This window comes from Bufo gargarizans, chromosome 2, assembly GCF_014858855.1.
Source record: "Bufo gargarizans isolate SCDJY-AF-19 chromosome 2, ASM1485885v1, whole genome shotgun sequence".
NCBI lineage: Eukaryota > Metazoa > Chordata > Amphibia > Anura > Bufonidae > Bufo > Bufo gargarizans.
Window position 1 is genome coordinate 584,242,514 of NC_058081.1, and position 19,074 is coordinate 584,261,587.

At 43.7% G+C, this 19,074-nt stretch overlaps 1 protein-coding gene across 1 annotated transcript in view; it reads right to left on the reverse strand.

Moving 5' to 3' along the window:
• Window positions 1-19,074, reverse strand: part of LOC122926164 (kelch-like protein 17) — a 118,918-nt gene that overhangs the window by 42,115 nt on the left and 57,729 nt on the right. The window contains exons 3-5 of the mRNA XM_044277543.1: window positions 14,249-14,510; window positions 11,577-11,698; window positions 5,487-5,708 (exon numbers count right to left, since the gene is read on the reverse strand). Of these exons, the coding sequence (XP_044133478.1) occupies window positions 5,487-5,708; window positions 11,577-11,698; window positions 14,249-14,510 (606 nt within the window). The remainder of the gene's footprint in view (window positions 1-5,486; window positions 5,709-11,576; window positions 11,699-14,248; window positions 14,511-19,074) is intronic.

A 19,074-nucleotide genomic window follows, 5' to 3' on the forward strand; every position in this document is an offset into this window, starting at 1 on the left:
ACTCGGTGGCTATACAGAATTTTTTATTACATGCAAATACAAAAGTATTCAGATCCAGGTGTTGATTTTAAAAATTTCGAATATTTTTGTGGGACAACACTCTTTAATTTATTTTGTCAGTCTTGAAGTTGAAGATTTAAAGTGAGCGTGTGCGACCACCCCAGTAAGGTGGACTGAGGAATAAGGAAAAGAATAACAGGTGCTGCTATACAGATACATTTTATTTAATAACTCACTCGCTCTACTAAGTTTTTAATCACATGCAATTACAAAAAGTATACAGATCCAGGTGCTGGTTTGGGACAACCACTTTAATTTATTTAGTCAGTGTTTAAAAATTACGAACATAATATTTTATAATGTTCTATCAAGCCCAGTAAACGGTTTGGCAAAAGTTGTTTTCTAATTGTAAATTTTTATGCTGTTTCTGTACATGGCAATTCTGTCTGTGATGATAATGAGATAACATCTACAGGACAGGTCTTCTTAAGGGTCCATTCACATGTCCGCAGTGTATTGCGGATCCGCAATACACCCGGTCGGCACCCCCATAGAAATGCCTATTCTTGTCCGCAATTGCTGTACGCATCCATTCCGTCCCCATAGAGAATGAATGGGTCCGCATATTGCGGAACGGATGCGGACCCATTATTACGGACGTGTGAATGGAGCCTTAGCCTTATAAAGTTCCCTATTATAGCAAGCAATGCACAGTACAGACCAAAAGTTTGGACACACCTTCTCATTCAAAGAGTTTTCTTTATTTTCATGACTATGAAAATTGTAGATTCACACCGAAGGCATCAAAACTATGAATTAACACATGTGGAATTATATACATAACAAAAAAATGTGAAACAACTGAAAATATGTCATATTCTAGGTTCTTAAAAGTAGCCACCTTTTGCTTTGATTACGGCTTTGCACACTCTTGGCATTCTCTTGATGAGCTTCACGAGGTAGTCACCTGAAATGGTTTCACTTCACAGGTGTGCCCCGTCAGGTTTAATAAGTGGTATTTCTTGCCTTATAAATGGGGTTGGGACCATCAGTTGCATTGTGGAGAAATCAGGTGGATACACAGCTGATAGCCCTACAGAATAGACTGTTAGAATTTGTATTATGGCAAGAAAAAAGAAAAAAGAAATAAAGAAAAACAAGTGGCCATCGTTACTTTAAGAAATGAAGGTCAGTCAGTCCGAAAAATTGGGAAAACTTTAAAAGTGTCCCCAAGTGCAGTCACAAAAACCATCAAGCGCTACAAAGAAAGTGGCTCACATGCGGACCGCCCCAGGAAAGGAAGACCAAGAGTCACCTCTGCTGCGGAGGATAAGTTCATCCGAGTCACCAGCCTCAGAAATCGCAGGTTAAAAGCAGCTCAGATTAGAGACCAGGTCAATGCCACACAAAGTTCTAGCAGCAGACACATCTCTAGAACAACTGTTAAGAGGAGACTGTGTGAATCAGGCCTTCATGGTAGAATATCTGCTAGGAAACCCCTGCTAAGGACAGGCAGCAAGCAGAAGAGACTTGATTGGGCTAAAGAACACAAGGAATGGACATTAGACCAGTGGAAATCTGTGCTTTGGTCTGATGAGTCTAAATTTGACATCTTTGGTTCCAACCACCGTGTCTTTGTGCGACGCAGAAAAGGTGAACAGATGGACTCTACATGCCTAGTTCCCACCGTGAAGCATGGAGGAGGAGGTGTGATGGTGTGGGGGTGCTTTGCTGGTGACACTGTTGGGGATTTATTCAAAATTGAAGGCATACTGAACCAGCATGGCTACCACAGCATCTTGCAGCGGCATGCTATTCCATCCGGTTTGCGTTTAGTTGGACCATCATTTATTTTTTAACAGGACAATGACCCCAAACACACCTCCAGGCTGTGTAAGGGCTATTTGACCATGAAGGAGAGTGATTGTCTGCTGCGCCAGATGACCTGGCCTCCACAGTCACCGGACCTGAACCCAATCGAGATGGTTTGGGGTGAGCTGAACTGCAGAGTGAAGGCAAAAGGGCCAACAAGTGCTTAGCATCTCTGGGAACTCCTTCAAGACTGTTGGAAGACCATTTCAGGTGACTACCTCTTGAAGCTCATCAAGAGAATGCCAAGAGTGTGCAAAGCAGTAATCAAAGCAAAAGGTGGCTACTTTGAAGAACCTAGAATATGACATATTTTCAGTTGTTTCACACTTTTTTGTAATGTATTTAATTCCACATGTGTTAATTCATAGTTTTGATGCCTTCAGTGTGAATCTACAATTTTCATAGTCATTAAAATAAAGAAAACTCTTTGAATGAGAAGGTGTGTCCAAACCTTTGGTCTGTACTGTATATCCAAACTTTAAATAAAGCTGACATCCAAGTATAGTTAGACAGTATTCTTCTTATTCTACTTAATAAAGCAACTAGAAAAATAGATGAAAATATAAACTAAAATTCTAGAAACAAAAATTTTTTTTTTAAAGTGACAAAAAAAAAATAGAGATAAAAATCAACCTGCAAAACCTGTAGTAAGTAATAAAGTCGAAATACATAGAAAGTAAGGAGTTAATAGGTAACATACACGATATCTTGGATTAGAACATAAAAACTAGCAGCCGAAAAACAGGAAATATGACACAGTAATGTGACAAAACAACAGCTTGACAGACGCTGGCAGCCGGTGACTCTAGCCTGCAGGAAATAACACAAATAATCCTAAAAAACGCGGAGAGGAAACACAGTGGGAATCGATCCATTGACTCCTGAAAGCTGGGGACTGTTGCAGCTGATGCGCTGGCAGCTTCCTGCAATGGAGTTCCCCTTGCATTATGTATTACAGGCCGTTGCTAGGAGACAAGGCGATTATACACGGGCGCCTGGGTCAAGTGGTGTGTGCGCGTTTGTGAGGGGGTTTCAGAAAGACGCACATTCTGTGTGGGAGGATGGAATAGAAATCATCTGAGTAATTAGCTGCTCTGGATAAGATAGACGCAGAGAAAGATCAGGTGGGAGAAAACGTGGGGAAACATCTCCCCGAGCCAATCAGCTGCTCTATGGTCTTACACTTCTCTGCAAAATGCTTTTATTTGGCTGAATAATTCATAAACAGATTATCAGGAGCATAGAGGCAACTGCGACGCCAAAAGTCTGGGCTGATTTTGCAATTCCAATGACGAGGCCAACTTTCAATGAATAGACTGTGTAGGATCCAATTAAAACACAGAATTGCCTCATGGTTCTCAGTGAATGTACCTATTCCCCTTTTTTTTCTCACGAGATGAGGGACAACATAAAAGGACATTTTTATGCTGCAATGATTATGATAGGGAAAGAAAGGAAAAAAAAGAAAGTATGTAAGATAAGGCATAAGATGCATAGATACGAGATAGATAAAGTAGATTACCGTATTTTTCGGAGTCTTATAGTCTGAATGCTAATGACCGTTTCCATTATGGAAGTGGTCATTAGCATGCAGGAGGCACGGGGAGGTGAGGACAACTCTGCGCTGGCCGTACTCACCTCCAATGTTCTTCTTCCAGGTCCTGCTGTGGTGTCCTGAACGTATACAGCGACAGGACGTAGTGCACGTAGGCGTGCACTATGACCTTACGCTGTGTGCATCAGGTCACAGTACACAGCGGGACCCTGAAGAGGCGGCGCTGCGAGTCCTGGATATGTGGATATGTTCTGAGGTCTGATGGGGGCTGGGGGTGCGATATGAGGCTGAGTGGGGCTGGGGGGGGGGGGGGAGACGATCTGAGGCTGATGAGATGTAATTGGGGGTCTTATCTGAGTCTATTTGGGTCTGATCTGAGGCTGAGTGGGGCTGGGGAGTCCGGTCAGAGGCTAATGGAGGCTGGGGGGTCTGAAGGGAGGCAGATGGAGGCTGGGGGGTCTGATCTGAGGCTGATAGAGCTTGGGGGCCTGATTTTGGAGTCTGATCTGAGGTCTGATGAAGAATACAGGTCTGATTAGGGGGTCTGCATTAAAGATCTGATGGAAAAAAAAATATATCTTATTTTCCTCCTCCAAATCTTAGGTGCATCTTATAATCCGAAAAATACATTAGGTAGGTAGATAGATATGAGATGGCCATCTGAAATCCCTAATGTATGGCCACCATCAGATTCCGTGTTGCATTCCCATTACTTCACCCAGAGCTGCAATATCGACCACCCTCTTATATCACACAATCACACCACACCAGGACAGTCATTAAAAAAATCTGACCATCAAAGATCAACCACATAGGACAACTGTCAGCGTCAAAGGAACCATCTACAGGCCGCAATGTTGTCATTGGTGTGTTTAGGACTAAATTAATTTAGGTGCTCAGTATGGAGAATGTCTTCTGGATGCCTTGTCCACTGTGTAGTTTCCGGTGCTGGTGTACTGCAGCCCAGCTCCCATTCACTTGAACCTGGGCACTGCTGCAACACAGGGCTTTCTGCTTCCGACCCTGACCAATGTATAGTTTCTGGAGCCTGCAGCTGCTGAAATGCCTGATTAATAGAGATGCCAGGTGTCAGGCTCCCACCGATCTGAAATTTATTAGCCAAGTCCCAGAACACCCCATTCACCTTAGCCTACAAGATACCTCTGTGCATGTCTTTTATACAGCACCAAACCAAACCCCATGTAATGTCCACACAAATCACATACGGTACACACACATGCAAACAAGACAGCATGTCACTTGTCCTGGCTTGGGACGATAAGCAGTATGAAGAAGTTACTGCCAATTCCACTCACGAACAGAGCTGAGCTGCAATACCAGACAGTGTCAAACTGGGGTGCCTATGTGTATGAGGGGGCGCAATTTTCATACAACTGGCCATAAACTTGAAAAGCTGAGATATTCAAGCTCATTAATGGAAGTTTTTATGTGCTGCACCATCACCACGTGTGGCCATAGCCCTACAGCACAACGTTTGGCTCCAACCTGCTCTTGTCCAAACCTTTCCTGTGTCAGCCATAAAAGTGTCTCCATTTAGCTCAGTCATCACAAATATGTCGGTATCTCCCTTCTGTCACTTCTACAGGTCCACGATATGATGTAGAACAGCACACTTATAGGTTAGGTCACCAGGGTGATGGACCAGGTCCATCCCCTGGTTATAGAGAGTCTTCGCAGGGCAGAGCTACAGACAAGACCTACATGTGCAAGCTACTGCAAACTATGCCAGAGAACCTGTATTTCTGAGACTGCACCCTGCATGGAGTTTGTATGTCCTCCCTGGGTTTCCTCCGGGTTCTCCAGTTTCCTCCACACTCCAAAGACATACTGATAGGGACTTTAGATTGTGAGCCCCACTGGGGACAGCTTGATGCTAATGTCTGTAAAGTGCTAGGGAATATGTCAGCGTTCTACAAGTGCAGGAAAAAATAAATAAAAATGGATGGAACCAATTTTCAGTCAAAACAATTTCCTAAGAATGGCACTACATTCGATCATGGCATTACAAAGGATTAATAAGAATCTGGATTAGGATTACCTGTTTTAAAGGCAGCAGCATAAACTCTTCAGTCTTGGACACCTCTACAAAGTGCTGCAGGACATACTTGTGCGCAGACTTGAGCAGGTCGCTGCAGGAATGCGTGTCCGCAAAGCTACGGATGCCAAGGCAGTTGGATGGGTCTAGCTGGCTGAGCAGGAACTTGCAGCAGGCATCTCTCACTCCATTCAGCTGCAGGAGACTGGCGGCTGGCAGCAGAGTCTGGAACAGGGAAAAGCTGGGTGTCAGTGGGCGATTCTGCAATGATTGTGTAGTTTGCACAGCTACATACAAAGCCTGCAGTGCACTGTGTGATATTTCTGCATGACGCAATGATAGACTCAAGGTCTAATGCACGGATGGCCAACCTGAGGCTTCCTAGCTGTTGCTAAACTACAACTCCCAGAATGCCCAGACTGCTTACAGCTATCAGCCTACAGCAGGGCATGGTGGGAGTTGTAGTTTTACAACAGCTGGAGAGCTGCAGGTTGGCCATCCCTGGTCTAATTCTTCTGTTAGTCACTCAGCATTGCCCAAAATTGGGAAATATCCTTCTATTTCACTCTAGGTGCCAATGACACACATACAGTAGATATAAAAAGTCTACACACCCCCGTTAAAATGTCAGGTTTCTGTGATGTAAAAAAATGAGACAAAGATAAATCATTTCAGAACTTTTTCCACCTTTAATGTGACCTATAAACTGCACCACTCAATTGAAAAACAAACTGAAATCTTTTAGGTGGAGGGAAGAAAAAAAAAAACTCAAAGTGGTTGCATAAGTGTGCACACCCTCTTAGAAATGGGGATGTAGCTGTGTTCAGAATTAAGCAATCACATTCAAAATCATGTTAAATAAGAGTCAGCATACACCTGCCATCATTTAAAGTGCCTCTGATTAACCCCAAATAAAGTTCTGCTCTAGTTGGTCTTTCCTGAAATTTTCTTAGTCGCATCCCACAGAAAAAGCCATGGTCCACAGAGAGCTTCCAAAGCATCAGAGGGATCTCATTGTTAGGGCTCATTCAGATGGCCGTATGCTATCTGCAAAAATGAAAATCCTTTTTTGCAGATTAGATGCGGACCCATTCACTTGTATGGGGCCCTTTTCTATTCCACGGTTCCGCTAAACAAATGAAACATGTCCTATATACTTTTTCATGAAAATCAGGACATGGCCCCATTGAAGTCTATGGGTCCGCAAAAATACTGAATGCTATCCGCAAAAAAAAAAAAAAAACAACGGATAGCATTCAGTATTTTTGCGGACAGCATACGACCGTCTGAATGAGCCCTTAAGGCTCCATTCACACGTCCGCAACGTGTTTTTCAGATCCACAAAACACGGAAAGCGGCAATATGCGTTCTTGTCCGCAATTGCGGACAAGAATAGGACATGTTATATTTTTTTGCAGAACGGAAGTGCGGACCTGGAAGTGTGGATCCGCAATTCCGTGTCCGGGCAGCATGGCTGCCCCATAGGAATGAATGGGTCCACAATTCCGTTCCGCAAAATGTGGAACGAAATTGAGAACGTGTGAATGGACCCTTAAGGGTATCAGTCAGGAGAAGGGTACAAAAGAATTTCCAAGGCATTAGATATACAATGGAACACAGTGAAGACAGTCATCATCAAGTGGAGAAAATATGGCAGAACAGTGACATTACCAAGAACTGGACGTCCCTCCAAAATTGATGAAAAGACTAGAAGAAAGCTGGTCTGGGAGGCTACCAAGAGGCCTACAGCAACTATTAAAGGAGCTGCAGGAATATCTGGCAAGTACTGGCTGTGTGGTACATGTGACAACAATCTCCCGTATTCCTCATATGTCTGGGCTATGGAGTAGAGTGGCAAGAAGAAAGCCTTTTCTTACGAAGAAAAACATCCAAGTCAGGCTCCATTTTGCAAAAACACATCTGAAGCCTCCCAAAAGCATGTGGGAAAAGGTGTTATGGTCTGATGAAACCAAGGTTGAACTTTTTGGCCATAATTCTAAAAGATATGTTTGGCGCAAAAACAACACTGCACATCACCAAAAGAACACCATACCCACAGTGAAGCATGGTGGTGGCAGCATCATGCCAAGGGGCTGTTTTTTCTTCAGCTAGAACTGGGGCCTTAGTTAAAGGGATTCTGTCATCAAGTTTTGGGCTATAGAAATGCAGACATGCACGGCTAGATCGCCGCTAGCATGTCTGCAATATACCTGTCCTATAGTGCTGTGTGCGCTTTTATTTTCGTTAAAGGATTTTAGAGATGTAAATTTGTCTTGTAGGTGTCCAAGGGGCTATACCATGGATGTCAAACTCATGGCCCTAGATGTTGCAAAACTACAACTCCCATCATTCCCTGATAGCTGTAGTATGCCCAGGCATGATGGGAGTTGTAGTTTTGCAAAAGCTGGAGGGCCACGAGTTTGACATCCCTGGGCTATACGAACCTTCCTGGTGCCCAGCCGCACCCACCTGTGAAGGAGCCCAGCACCGCCTACATCCTCCAAATCTCCTCCTTTCAACGATAGATTGCCGCAATCTCGCGATGCGTGAGCTCGTGCATGCGAAGTTCTTTCCCTGCGGCTGATGCCAGCACAGGGAAGGAACACTATACCGGCACTGCGCATGCGCGAGCTCGCTCATCGCGAGATTACAGCTATCTATCGTTGATGAAAGGAGGAGATTTGGAGGACATAGGCGGTGCTGGGCTCCTTCACAGGCGGGCGTGGCTGGGCACCAGGAAGGTCCTTTTTTAAGAAAATAAAAGCACACAGCCCTATAGGACAGGTATATTGCGTGCATGTCCGCAGCTCTATAGCCCAAAACTTGATGACAGAATCCCTTTAAGCTAGGAGGGAATTATGAACAGTTCCAAATACCAGTCAATATTGGGACAAAACCTTCAGGCTTCTGCTAGAAAGCTGAACATGAAGAGGAACTTCATCTTTCAGCATGACAGCGACCCAAAGCATACATCCAAATCAACAAAGGAATGGCTTCACCAGAAGATTAAAATTTTGGAATGGCCCAGCCAGAGCCCAGACCTGAATCCGATTGAAAATCTGTGGGGTGATCTGAAGAGGGCTGTGCACTGGAGATTCCCTCGCAATCTGACAGATTTGGAGTGTTTTTGCAAAGAAGAGTGGGCAAATCTTGCCAAGTCAAAATGTCCATGCTGATAAACTCATGCCCAAAAAGACTGAGTGCTGTAATAAAATCAAAAGGTGCTTCAACAAAGTATTAGTTTAAGGGTGTGCACACTTATGCAACCATATTATTTTATTTTTATATTTTTTCTTCCCTCCACCTAAAAGATTTCAGTTTGTCTTTCAATTGAGTTGTACAGTTTATAAGTCACATTAAAAGGTGGAAAAAGTTCTGAAAATGATTTATCTTTGTCTCATCTTTTTACACCACATAAACCTGACATTTTAACAGGGGTGTGTAGACTTTTTATATCCACTGTAAGTGTATATGGTCAGCATTAGACAACACGAGGTAGTGTCAGTGAAAGAATTTCCGATAGGTTTTAACCTCACTCTTACATTCATGATACTGTCCCATCAACACATTTCTGCCACTAATAACTGATAAAGTTAACACACCCCGATCTACAAACTAAAGCCTCGTTCACACTGCAGTGAATCACAGACATGTGCTTTCCATGTTCTACATGGACAGCGCATGGAGGATTGTAATGTGTATGTTAGCACATCATTGGTTTTCCACCGACAGTTGGTCGGTGCAAAGTCAACATGCACTACTTTGGGTCTGTGAAAAACCGCTAACAGCACACAGATAGCATCCATAGTTATGTCAGTGGTTTTTCACTGACTGCTGGTAAGAGATGCTCTAGAAACCAGTATTCAGCCTAGTGGTATATGTGGAAAATCGATCACACATGCAGAGCAAAAAACGGACAAACACATTATTTACGGACATCTTCACGGATGAAACACTGACCGCCTTATCATGGATGTCATCACTGATACGGAAATGTGAACAAAGCCTAAGGCTACACACGGCATAAACTCCAGTACTCTGTTTGGGCAGAGGGACAGAGTACCAGAGTTACTGTATCCGGCACAGCTGGACACAGCTTTGTGGCCCAGGTCACCAGTGACTATAATGGGATCCGACAGCAATCTGGGCACTTTCCAGCATTCGGATGGACAGGAAGCACTGCATGCACAACTTTTTATCTGGCCAAAAGCCGACATTTATGCCGAAAAGCATCCGGATAGCCATTGGATCCCATTATAAGTCAATAGGGATCCGGCAGGCTGGCATAGCAGGACACGGTAAACTCTTGTACTCTGTTCCTCTGCTATAAGAGAGTACTGGAGTTTATACCGCATATGCGAGTGTAGCCCAAGATATACATTTGGTGGAGAACAGGCAGACAACTCTGGTGCCACATCGGAGAGTCTGCCCATCTTCATTGCAGTGCCCAAGGAAGATCTAGTAGCCCTGCTAATTAGATTTTACAGAATCATGCCGACTGTTATCCAATGTGTAAGGAGTCTGCACCCATGATTCGCTGTTCCTAAGGAGATAAGCAGTGCCAGATATGTTCCAAAGCAGCGCATCAACTCTCCCTGTATCAAATTATATGCACACTCAGCTGATCAGCATCATTATGATTGGACATAAATCTAATGTCTGTGTGCAGAGAGTCTCGGAGGAGCCGGTGCGGAGGATGTGAGTAGTAGTGTCCCTGAAGTGTTGTGTCATGGTGTACTCCCTTAAGCCATTACACCCTGGAGATTGGTGCAGTGGAAATGTAATCTTCAAGAATGAGGCCACAATGAAGCGGAAAAAAGTATCTTATACTAAGTGCACCGTAAAACTTCAGGTACATTCAACAGCAGCAATCGCCAAGTGCAATTTTCTGGCATCAGTAAGGAATATGGAGGCAGGTTTGTTTGCTGCAGTTTAGCAATATTATTGTACTGGCCTAGTAGTAGTCTGGGTGATGGGTGTCTTAGTTGTAGTCCCTTCACCTGACAATAGTGTCATTAAATGCTGGTTGTATCTGTTCCCTATACTGTCTGCCTTCTCAAGGATTTACTTGAGGCATCAATAAGTTGATCTCTCTGGAGAACCTCTCTTAGGGCTCTTGCACACGAGCGGATGCCGTGTGGGTAATCTGCTACGTGAAAGAGAGCCAAGCCCCATTCCAGACACCAGAGACACAGAGCATTAACATGATTAATAATGCTCCATGCCCCTCTGTGATCTTTTTATTACAAAATCACAGTGAGATAAAGTTGTCACTGTGATTTTGTAGTAAAAAGGTCACAGAGAGGCAAAGAGCATTATCAATCATGTTAATGCTCCGTGTCTCTACTGTCCGGAACGGGGCTTGGCTCTCTTTCACGCAGTGGATTCCATGCACGGGATCCACTCGTGTGAAAGGAGCTCTGTAGCGTGCTTCCTCTCTCCTCTATGTTGTCACAGGAACTCTCTTTCCTGGCAGGAAGCAGGACTAGCCCACTCCTACCAAGTGGGGAAGAACAGGGTGGTCAGCCATGTTCCTTGCCAACCATTTGTCATCTATGTCCTTAACTGGTAATAATGGCTATATATACAAAATACATAACAACGCATAACATAACTATTTACAATAGTAGTACCCCCAGGTCTATATGGGTGATTTTACAATATCACAAGTAGACTGGCGACAGCCGGCCATATCAGCATACCTTTCTCTCCTGCGGTCAACGTTTACATCAGCCAACTATCACGATGGTTAAAATAGATAGGTAATGGGTAAAACCTAGTACTACAATGTCAGGTGCAAACGTTAAGCAAGAAAATAACAGATGCATGTAGTCATATGGCAAATTGGAATAATAAATCTATATGGAGATTAGGTGGATTCTGTGGAGTGACATCCAAAATACCAACAGGATTCTCTGCCAGTGTGACATGGGATGGAATGGAGCAGACTGCCTGCTTGGCATGTGCAGCGACCCTGCCTGTACTCCTACGTAGGGTTCACATTCACAGAGCATAAGTCTTAAGGACTTCAGTGTGAAGACATGTATGCTTGGTATGCGACACAGAAATACAGTACCTAATGGTTTCCCATACCTGTACATTTCCTTCTCCAACCACGATCTCTGCCGTGTAAGCATACTGAACCAGCTGCTCCAGTGCTTGAGGGTCAATATCGTGCAAAGTCACATGGGTCTGCCGACTCTCACTCATCTCATCTGCAAGGAGAAAAGTAATACAAACCCATTATGCTTTGCACGGGGAAAGCAGCCATAGCGTGAGCTGGACTGGATTAACATATCTCTGCCAATTTTATAGAGGTTTTCAGTTTGACACCTGCCATGACAATCCTAAGCGGCAAGGGTGCATGTGGACTGCCATGTCATCTTTCAGTGGAGGACAATCTTCTCCCTCTGCGTAGAAGGATGTAACGGTTATAGGAGAAAAGGAGACTAAAGATGGCCATACACAATAACGCCTTATTCAGAGGTGCTTTTAATGTGTGTATTCAGAGAGATTTACTACAGTCTGGGCTTACACCATAGAAGCATGCCCATTATAGTCTATGAGATGCCATCCGTGTTCCACTGATTGTTGCTAGGAGATGTTCTTAAAATTAATTTTCAGCTGAAAAGAGTCCATGGAATACGGATGACATGCGGACAGCAAATAAATAAATATAAAAATAAAATAAAAATGGACACATCGACCAAACACGGATGCTTAATGGACATCATCACGGATGAACCACTGACCATCTGGTCATTGATGTCATCACAAGGGAAACTGAGGGGTGAATGAGACCTAAATAAGGATGGACTGAAGGAGAACGGTCAATACTCCAGAGTACCCCGTAAACATGTTTGCTTCAATGGGGAGAAGGGAATAACCAGCTGCTTCCAGACACGTCTTGCAATGGATTATCTGCTATAAGAATAATGACTGGTATGATGAAATCAAACATGTCTTAGCCTTCTTTCCCAAGACATCCATTGTCGGGGCAAAGTCAGGACAACCCCATCGATATAAGATGGCCGGCTAATTCCCCTGAAATCATACAGTTTGAGTTCTGTCTAATGTGAATAGGCAAACCCTAGCAAGCAAAGGGTGTGTGTATATCTGTATGTTCTTTAAGTAATTAAAGGTGGGCCTCTATAATGTCCAAAATTGTTTCTTATGACCAAGTCAGTCATTAAAGGGGTTGTTCGGGCTTTTAATATTGATAACCTATCATCAGCCGTCTCCCTTCCTGCAATGCTGCTGCTACTTTGCCATAGACAGCAACAGTGAACGGGAAGAGAGAAGGAAGACGGCACGTCCACACTTTAGCCGATCGTGGGGGTGCCGGGTGCCGGGTGTCGGTCCCCCGCCGATCTGATATTGATGACCCTTCCTGATGATAGGTCATCAATATTAAAAGTCCGGACAACCCCTTTAACATTTGTAGCAGCCAGAAAGAGGCTAATCAGTCGTGCAATTTATATGAACAATGCCACCATCAATATGCCAGACTATAATGGCAGGTTAGGGGACTACTTAAAAAACAAAAACAAAAAAAAAACACTATAGGGGGGCTTACACAAATGACCATACAGGGTATCTGCCCCCCACCCCCACCAGATCAGATTTTTTGTATTTAATTTCTAAATCATGGATAGCCAGTTTCAACCAACATTATCTACCGACTATGGATAGCATAAAATAGGAAACCTGTCACATCGGTGTCTGATCTGTGGACAGCAGGTTATAGTGCAGAAAGACCTCAGCTCTTTTGTAGGAAACAATTTGGTATATTTGATTCATTTAAAAATCGCTGCTCTTTGTACACTTAGGAGTCCGGTGAGCAGTCCTAAAAAACCAGCATAAAAAGAGCAGAGAGACATTTTAATGAATAAATTACAAGTGTTGCTGGATCTTTTCTCACAAAGCTGTATACCAATCTGCTCAGTTCCTCCTGCTCTGTACGTTAAACTCTGCATGTTATACACGACAGGTTCCCTTTAAGATGGGCACAACTGGGGACAAATGGCTGCTCTATAACAAGTCAGACACTGTGCAAAAATAAATCACATCACAACAATCATTCACAGCTACAAGCAGTTTTGTTTTTGCTTTTTGTTGGGAGAGTGAGGGTGGGCGGTAGGATCTCCTTTAATATAACCGTGATTGAAACCCAGGAATACTGCCTCAAAACATACCTTAAGATCATCTGGCTGTTAGGCATTACTGACAAATCCAAACAGAATATCATCTTGTGGAGTAACTCAAGGATTTGAAGGATGAACAAATCAATTGCCAGTACCAAAAAGTTTGAATTCTAGCAGACCAGTTTTTTAGTCATTTTGAGTCAGAGAGAGAAAAAGAGTCTCTAGTATGCTACTTTGGGTTTCTGGCCAATATATATGTGTTGTCTGGGGGTACGCCATAATTACAGAGAATGCTTAGTATGCATAGTACTTATGCAGAGTATTGTAAGCCAGACACCACTCCTCTGTGTTTCTGGGAAAGATATTAAAATTAGCTTTCATATATTTTTCCCAGAAACCAAGAGGAGTGGTGAATAGCTTACGATACTCCTCATGCATATCACTCACTCTCCCTCTCAAAAAGTCTGCGAATCACACCTGAAATGAATTTCAACAAATTCGCTCATCTTTAATTTAATGGTGTGTACATGATTAGAAAAACATGGCTGCTTTTTTTAAAGCCTATTCAATAGATGTGTGTGGTACTGCAGCTCAGAGAATAGTAAAGTAAATGGTACGTACTTGTAAACATGGCGTGGAAATAAGGGCTACATGATGCCAGCACCACTTTGTGGCCCTTAATTTCCTTGGTCCCCACATGCAGCACAATGTCACACAGGAGCCCCCGTTGGCGCATTCGGTTCATGCAGACAAAGGCATCGTGGTAGTGCCGCTTTGAATTGTGGGAGATGCTGTGGCCTTCCCGGGTCAGAAGCTGCACCGCCCCTTCCATGGCTGGGGACTGGTCTCCTGATTTCTCCTTCACTGGCTTCACTCGTTGAAGCTGTACAGTTAAAAAAATATATAGTTATTTGTATATATAGTGGTTACCAGCATATAGATACATGTATACGTTAACATCAGAGTCTACGGGGACTTGACAGCAGGCAGGTACTCCATTCTGCGTGTTCTTCCCATGCAGTGTGCATGAGTATACATACCTTAGGGGCAGCCCATGTGGCTACTATAAGGGCCTAGCCAGGTCTACCTATGGCCAAGACAACCTGTACAGACCCTACAAGGATAGCAAACCTGGAGGTGGGAAATCAAACCAAGAATCTTGGAGATGTCGTAGAGAGGCAAAGTGTCATGTCCAAATGTATATTGGCTGGGGTGGCTAGGGGAGTGTCAGTATTAACCAGCAATGGAGTTGGTCCCAATTTGAATCTTTGGGAAGACCACACAGTGCGGCTGGCAGCATGCGACCAAGCTACACCTGTCCTTGGTAGCCAATGGCCGCGTGTGGATGTGGCCTGCTCAGTCATATACTCGTACCCTAATTGTTCATATTAATTTCTCAATAACGGTTTAATTTTCACCAAAAACATACTAAAATTACCAAATCAAAAGTGGCGATTTGTTTCACCTCATATATGAAAAGGTGCACGCCACTCTTAAAATGTGACTTTTTAAAATATAAACTTGATTATTCGCCTATTTCTCTCAATTTGCGACATTTTAATGCCAATAGCACTAAAATGTAAATTTTTTAAGCCGGAATGCTCCATTTCAGCCAACCCCTGCCAGACTGCACTTGCGACTTTGAAACATATTTGCGACTTTTGAAGCATATTTGCGACATTTCCAGGGGTAAATTGCGACTTGTCTCAGGTTTGGGATGTTCTTGTTATTGTTTTGTTTTTGTTGAATGTCAATTTACTGACAAAACACTGGGGGGGATTTATCAAATTGGTGTAATCTAGAACTGGCTTAGTTGCCTATAGCAACCAATCAGATTCCACCTTTCATTTCCCAAAGAAGCTGTGAAAAATGAAAGGAGGAATCTGATTGGTTGCTATGAGCAACTAACCCAGTTCTGCTTTACACCAGCGTGATAAATTTCCCCCACTGTTTAGTTCATTTATATTGGATAAAAATAAATGCATCCTGTTTGAATACTCAACTATCATTTGTTCCCACAACGAATTGTTTTTTTCTTACAAATGCGACTTTTTATACAAACTACCACCACATAAGCTAGCTTAATAGCATAGGCGTGCGCACGGGGTGTGCCGGGTGTGCCTGGGCACACCCTAATAGCCACCTTCGTGCTCACTGCCCGCCGCTGATTCCCCTGTCTGTTATGCTGGCTGCCGCCGCCCGCCGCACTGTAAATTAATTTACAATACCTGGCTGTGGGCGGGCGGCGGCTAGTATTCACATAGGGGGTGGAGTCCTGGACCCAGCGGAGGCAGAGAGGGAGCCGTACGGTGCGTGCTGTGCGGCGCAGGAGTTGACGTCATGTCACGTCACGTCACACTGCGTCTGTGTGCACCTAGCGCGCCTGCAAGTTGGTGAGGTGAGGTGGGGGTGAGGGCTGAGGGCACATAAAAAAAGAAGTATGTACCTTTGTAACCCCCTGTCCCACAGTGCTACGCCTCCTCTGTTGTCCCCTGTTTTACCCTGATACCCCTCAGTTATATAATATATCTGAGGGGTATCAGGGTATATTATACAGGGGGTAATATAACTAGGGGTATCCGGGTACATGAGGGGTAATATAACTGAGGAGGGCTAGGCTACTATCAGACATTATACAGGGGTAATATAACTTATATTACCCCTCACCCCTGTATTATGTCCCTGATAGCCCTCCTCAGTTATATTACCCCTGTATAATGTACCCTGATACCCCTCAGTTATATAATATAACTGAGGGGTATCAGGTTAAATTATACAGGGGTAATATAACTGAGGAGGGCTATCAGGGACATAATACAGGGGTGAGGAGTAAGATAAGTTATATTACCCCTGTATAATGTACCCTGATACCCCTCAGTTATATAATATAACTGAGGGGTATCAGGTTAAATTATACAGGGCAGGGTAATATGACTAAGGGGTATCAGTGGACATTATTATACAGGGGTAACATAACTGAGGAGGGCTATCAGGGGACATTATACAGGGGTAATATAACTTATATTACCCCTGTATAATGTCATTGATAGCCCTCCTCAGTTATATTACCCCATGTATAATTTACCCTGATACTCCCTGGTTATATTACCCCATGTATAATTTACCCTGATACCCCTCAGTTATATTACCCCCTGTATAATATCCACTGATAGCCCTCCTAAGTCATATGTAATCCACAGGTCCCCCATAACAGTGTGTCATCCACAGATGCCCCCATAACAGTGTGTCATCCACAGATCCCCCATAACAGTGTGTCATCCACAGATGCCCCCATAACAGTGTGTCATCCACAGATGCCCCCATAACAGTGTGTCATCCACAGATGCCCCCATAACAGTGTGTCATCCACAGATGCCCCCATAACAGTGTGTCATCCACAGATGCCCCCATAACAGTGTGTCATCCACAGATGCCCCCATAACAGTGTGTCATCCACAGATGCCCCCATAACAGTGTGTCATCCACAGATCCCCCATAACAGTGTGTCATCCACAGATCCCCCATAACAGTGTGTCATCCACAGATCCCCCATAACAGTGTGTCATCAACAGATCCCCATAACAGTGTGTCATCCACAGATCCCCCATAACAGTGTGTCATCCACAGATGCCCCATAACAGTGTGTCATTCACAGATGCCCCCATAACAGTGTGTCCTCCACAGATCCCCCATAACAGTGTGTCATCCACAGATCCCCCATAACAGTGTGTCATCCACAGATCCCCTATAACAGTGTGTCATCCACAGATGCCCCCATAACAGTGTGTCATTCACAGATGCCCCATAACAGTGTGTCATCCACAGATGCCCCATAACAGTGTGTCATCCACAGATGCCCCCATAACAGTGCACCTGCGCACTGAGGAGAGACTGAAAGCAGGGGAAGATCCGCGGAAGCAAGCAGAGGAAGGCACAGCAGACGACTGAACAGCTTCTTTTGTAAGTAAATTATTTTATTATAGTGATGAAACGCTTTAAACTCTAAAGAAAAGTTTTGGAGAGTGTTTCTCTCTTTCTCAGGTCTGAAGCAATACCGCGGAAGAAAGGAGAACTCTTGAAAGCTTGTCTTTTAAGTATTAGGATAGTACAATAAAAAGGTACCCCTGCGTACCGCAATACTCTCGTATTTTGTAATCTTATTTATATATACTTATTTAGTTTTTTTCAGTAGTATGATTAAGTGGTAAAAATTATTAGTGACCCCCCCATTTTTGACTGTGGTATCTTATGTGCCCCCCCTATATATTGTTTCTAGGCGCAGAGGCGGAGTCACGACAACACTAGGGTGAGGCCCGGCCTGTGTGTGTATGTATATAATATATATATATATATATATACATACACATATATACACACATACACACACACGTGCGCGGGGCGTGTGTGTTTGTGCTTTAGGGTGCACACCCTAATGCAGTAGGCTGCGCACGCCTATGCTTAATAGTACTCAACAATTTGAGCCATTTCTGCCGATAAGAGCATGATAAATAAGGCATAATATGCGTCAATTTTATAGTCCCGCCCACTGACATTTATAACTAATTTCTGAAGAAAAAAAAAAAAAAACAGGAAACATATTCAAGTATATATATTATATTTAACAATTTTTGAAAAACCTCCCTACTATCAATAGGATAAAAACTAACTTTTATCGATATACATTAAAATATTATATATTACACCCCTATAAAAAAATAAAATAAGAAGGCAGTTTCTAAGTGCAAATAGTCAATACAGGATCTCTATAAATGGGACCAAAACCTCAGAGTGCATTTGGTCCTTCGTACTCACGATTTGTTGAGATACCAGTAGCGGTGATGGTGGTGGTGGTCTTTTTCCTATGTGAAGTCGGGAATACCCTATCTTATGCCTAGGATGTCCCTTAAAGCTAACCCTGCCTACAGGCTGAGCACCCGCCCTGACAGAGGCAACCCCCACCTCTCAGTGGCTAAACCCTTACTGGATCCTGTATTGTCCCTTTGCTAGTCTCTTACATATATAAAAGTGAGTTTCTGCCTGTTCTTTATGCGCGACAAAATGACTGGACCGATCTTTACCAAATTTGGCACACAGGTACATCAGGTGTCCGGGAAGGTTTTAGACTGGGTCTCAGCTCTCTAGGGCGTACCGTTCCTGAGATATTCCCAAAAAATAACCCACATTAGCCAATACAAGCCTGCAAGTCTTTCTCTTCAAATCCCAACTGTTTTACTCCAGGTTTCCATAACAACCCAGTCATTTTTCTTTACTGCTTAAAAGGGGCGGCCACTGTGAAAGTCACTGTTAGAAAAGGGGCGGTTACTACTGTAAAAGTCACAGTTAAAAGGGGCGGTCACTGTGAAAGTCACAGTTAAAGGGACAAGCACTGTAGAGGTCTCTGTTAAAGGAGCGGGTACTGTAGAGGTCACTGTTATGGGGGAAACTGT